This window comes from Odocoileus virginianus, chromosome 28, assembly GCF_023699985.2.
Source record: "Odocoileus virginianus isolate 20LAN1187 ecotype Illinois chromosome 28, Ovbor_1.2, whole genome shotgun sequence".
In the NCBI taxonomy this organism is placed as follows: domain Eukaryota; kingdom Metazoa; phylum Chordata; class Mammalia; order Artiodactyla; family Cervidae; genus Odocoileus; species Odocoileus virginianus.
The window spans coordinates 38335569-38339461 of record NC_069701.1 but is presented as its reverse complement, the minus strand read 5'-3'; the positions used below and the strand labels follow the sequence as shown (position 1 = coordinate 38339461).

At 52.9% G+C, this 3893-nt stretch overlaps 1 protein-coding gene across 1 annotated transcript; it reads left to right on the top strand.

Annotated features, from left to right (window-relative positions):
• The first annotated feature begins 331 nt into the window (after positions 1–331).
• On the top strand, positions 332–3685 carry MRPL11 (mitochondrial ribosomal protein L11). The gene is made up of 5 exons (XM_020906516.2): positions 332–544; positions 919–1014; positions 1701–1794; positions 1881–2040; positions 3403–3685. Exons 1-5 carry the CDS (start codon positions 422–424, stop codon positions 3506–3508), a joined length of 579 nt encoding a protein of 192 aa, XP_020762175.1. The 5' UTR covers positions 332–421; the 3' UTR covers positions 3509–3685.
• The last annotated feature ends 208 nt before the right edge of the window (positions 3686–3893 follow it).

Sequence of the window (3893 nt, the reverse complement as noted above, 5' to 3'; positions counted from 1 at the left end):
ATTTTTAAAACCCAGGGATTACCACCAAATCCAGCAGGGGGCGCCCCAAGACACAGCAATCTGTGGGATTGGCGTACTAAGTCAAAACTACCATACCCATAATGCAGTGCGGGCATTAAGGTCCCCGTCCCAGCTTGGCCGTCTGAGGTCTTGCCTGTGTGCTCTCCAGGAGGAATATGTGTATCTGAGCCATTCGAGTCCTTCTCCAATCTTAAGATATCACGTTAATAGTTTTTTCCGCTTCATCTCATCCTTGTCTTACCAGTTGGAGGGCGGAAGCATTGAATCAACGCTGCTATTTGTCGGCTTTATTTGTCTTAACCTAACGTGAGGACCCTTGACCTTTAACCCAAGATGGCGGCGCCCAGAGCCCAACTCTTCGTGTAGATCTGAGGCGAACTAAGCCCGGGAACTCCGCGTCATGTCGAAGCTAAGCCGGGCCACTCGGGCTCTCAGGAAGCCCGAGGCCGAAGGCGTGATCCGGACCATCGTGCGGGCAGGCCAGGCCATGCCCGGGCCCCCTCTAGGCCCCATCCTGGGTCAGGTGCAGCCGCGGCAAAAACCAGGCATGGGAGGCGCGGGAGGGTTGGATCTAGTACGTTGGTGAGGGGTGTGGACTGGCCCAGGGCTGCCTCGTTTCATACCCCGGCTCTGCTGCCCACACACTTTATGTCCTTGGGTTAGTTATACAACCTCTTCGAGGCTCACCTTCCTCCGTCCTTCGTCAGCGGGCTATTGAAAAGGTAGAGAGGTTTGGAGCACACGAATCATCTGGCACATAAAACGGTAGTTGAATGTGGGTCGAGAGAAGAGGATGGGTATCCTTAGAGACGCGAAGAGGAGAGAAGGGATGGAGCCTCCTGGGTGGTAGGAACCCGGCCCTTCCTCCTCACGCTTACCTCTATGCCTCCCTCACAGCGAGGCGTCTCCATCAACCAGTTCTGTAAGGAGTTCAACGAGAAGACCAAGGACATCAAGGAAGGCATTCCTCTGCCTACCAAGATTTTTGTGAAGGTGCGGAGTCGGGACTCTGACCCCCAATTTCCTTATTCTCCCCAAGGCCTGGAGCTGGTCACCTGGGGTTGCTACTCGGCTCCCCGCTTGGGGCAAATCTCTTTTTTAAAAAAACTTTAATTTTTGTTTATTTGGCTGCACCGGGTCTTAGTTGAGGCTGTTTTCGGGTTTTGGTTGCTGCCTGCAGGCTGCCTCTAGTTGTGGCGCTCGGGCTTCTCTTGTTGTGGAGCATAGCGTCAATAGTTGTGGTGCACAAGCTTAGGTTGGCATGTGGAATTTTCCCTGACCAGGGATCGAACCCGTGTCCCCTGCATTGACAGGCAGATTCTTAAGCACTGGACACCACCAGGGAAGTCCCAAATCTCTTCTTGATGCCCGGCCCCCCTTCCCCCTCTTACACAGTGGAGACTAGACCATATCTTTCCTGAGTGCACCCTGCCTTGTCGCAGATCTTTTTTTTTTTTTTTTTTTGTCCCTCCAACTTGCCAGGGTTTCCAGAGCAGAGCTGGACCTGGAATAGAGGTGACAGGGACATTTGTTAGAAGATTATTTTTCCTGTAGTTTTATGGCCAGTTAAAGGGGCACCATAGCAAGGTGAGCTGAGGTGGGGCAGGCAGGAAGTTAGTGGTTCCTTGGGCTGGGGCCGCAGGGCAGGAAAATTCTCATATCTCTTTTTTTCCCTTAAGCCTGATAGAACATTTGAAATAAAAATTGGCCAACCCACTGTTTCCTACTTCCTGAAGGCCGCTGCTGGGATTGAGAAGGGGGCCCGGAGCCCAGGTAAGGGGCAGGGTGGGCCTCTGGGCTCCTGGAGGCTCCGGAGGGAAGCAGTGACTCCTGAACGGCTGCCTGTGTTTTGCTCCCAGGGAAGGAGGTGGCCGGCCTGGTGACACTGAAGCACGTGTATGAGATCGCCCGCGTCAAAGCTCAGGATGACGCCTTTGCCCTCCAAGATGCGCCCCTGTCCTCTGTTGTCCGCTCCATCATTGGCTCTGCCCGTTCCCTGGGCATTCGTGTGGTGAAGGAGTGAGTATCTGGGGGAAGCTCAGTGTGAGAGAAGACAAGGCTGAAGTCCCACCGAGTGGGAGAGTCAGCGTCTATGTTAAAGGACCTTAGACTCTCATTCATTCGTTTGGAATATAATTGTTATGCACCCAATGTGTATTAGACTGTTCGGGACACTGGATACAGTCTGGAAGGAGGTAGCCATGTTTGGCCTTGCTTCTAAGGAGCTCCCAGTCCAGAGACGGAGGCAGATCCATAAGTGGAGCGTTACACTGCTGGATGGTCAGCCCTGATAAAAGAGACCACAAGCGTCTTGAGAACAGGCAGTAGGGTTCCTGATTTTGCCTGTGTGTCAATGAAGGCTTTGCAGAGCGGTTGACATCCAAGCAGAGCCCTGGGAAACGAGGTCAGGGACTAGGGACAAACATTCCAAGAAGTGGAAGAATCCCTGTGAAGAATGTAGGGTGAAAGAGTGAAGCAGAGTTCAGTGTGATCTGGGTGTATCACACTAGAGACAGAGTGGGGCATAGGAGGTGAGGCAAACAGGGTCTAGTTGGTTCTCAAATCCAGACCTGATCCTCAGGCCAACAGAGGGCTCCTCATGGGGGCTTCGGAGACCTCAGGAGGGTGAGATGGTGGGTGGGAGAGCGTATGGCCCAGACGACAGCAGGGGTAGCACTCAGCCCTTCCCTGGCCTCTTGCTGCCGGAGTCACACCCCATGCAAAGGCTGATGGTTGGTTATTTCCCAAGAGGAGTGAGGGTAAGCATGGAGCAGGGGTGGAATTCACTTTGCTCAGATCTTTACTTGTTCTGGGAATACAGCAGTGCACGAATCTGATCCCTGCTCTGAGAGACATACATGTACTGCCTGATGACTTCTTTGTACAAAATGTTTTTGGGCTCAGAGAATGAGCAGGTTAATCTGGATTGGGATTTAGCTGTTCTAATCCTCCAAGGATAAGGAGGGATTTAAGAAAATAGTAAAAAGCAGAGGTGATGGTGGAGTGGCACTCCTGGCAGAGAAGAGAGATGAACAAAAGGTGTGGGGGCTGGGAGGGTCTTCCCTATATTCCCTCAGATGGTAAAGAATCTGCCTGCAATGCAGGAGACCTGGGTTCGATCCTTGGGTCAGGAAGATCTGGAGAAGGCAGTGGCATCTCACTCCAGTATTTGTGCCTGGAGAATCCCATGGACAGAGAAGCCTGGTGGGCTACAAACCATGGGGTCACAAAGAGTCAGACATGACTAAGCGACTAACACACACACATATGGGGGCTGGGGCGTCCAGGAGCGGGGAGGGTCTCTGAGGCGGTGATGTGGGTGCTGTGAGCTCCCACCTGTGACCAGCCCCTCACTCACTGTTTGTTTCTCTGTACTTGCAGCCTCAGTTCAGAAGAGCTGGCCGCTTTCCAGAAGGAGCGAGCCCTGTTCCTGGCTGCTCAGAAAGAGGCGGATTTGGCAGCCCAGGCAGAAGCTGCCAAGAAGTGATTCCTGTCCCCCAGCCTCCAGGATTTTGAAGGGGGCCGGTTGAGAAGGCTGTGCCCAAGGGGAGGAAGGGAGGTCACACCAAGCTGATTATATTTTTCTGACTTTAAATTATGTATTTTTAAATTATGTATGGCTATATCAGAGCATCAAGCCTGAGTAAACATGTTTTGTCACCCACTTTCAGTTTCTGCTTTGGGACCCCAGGGATAGGGACTGGTACTGACAGTAGCCACCACGGACAGATGTTAGCTGCCCTGGGAAGTAGGAGTTTCTCAGAGTCTGAGGTTCAGCCAGGTAGAGCAACCTGCCCAAGGTATGTGTTTTCCGCCTTCCTAGGGGTGAGAGAATGGACAGGGCGGGCAGGGGCTGTGGATGTTGGGCTTGC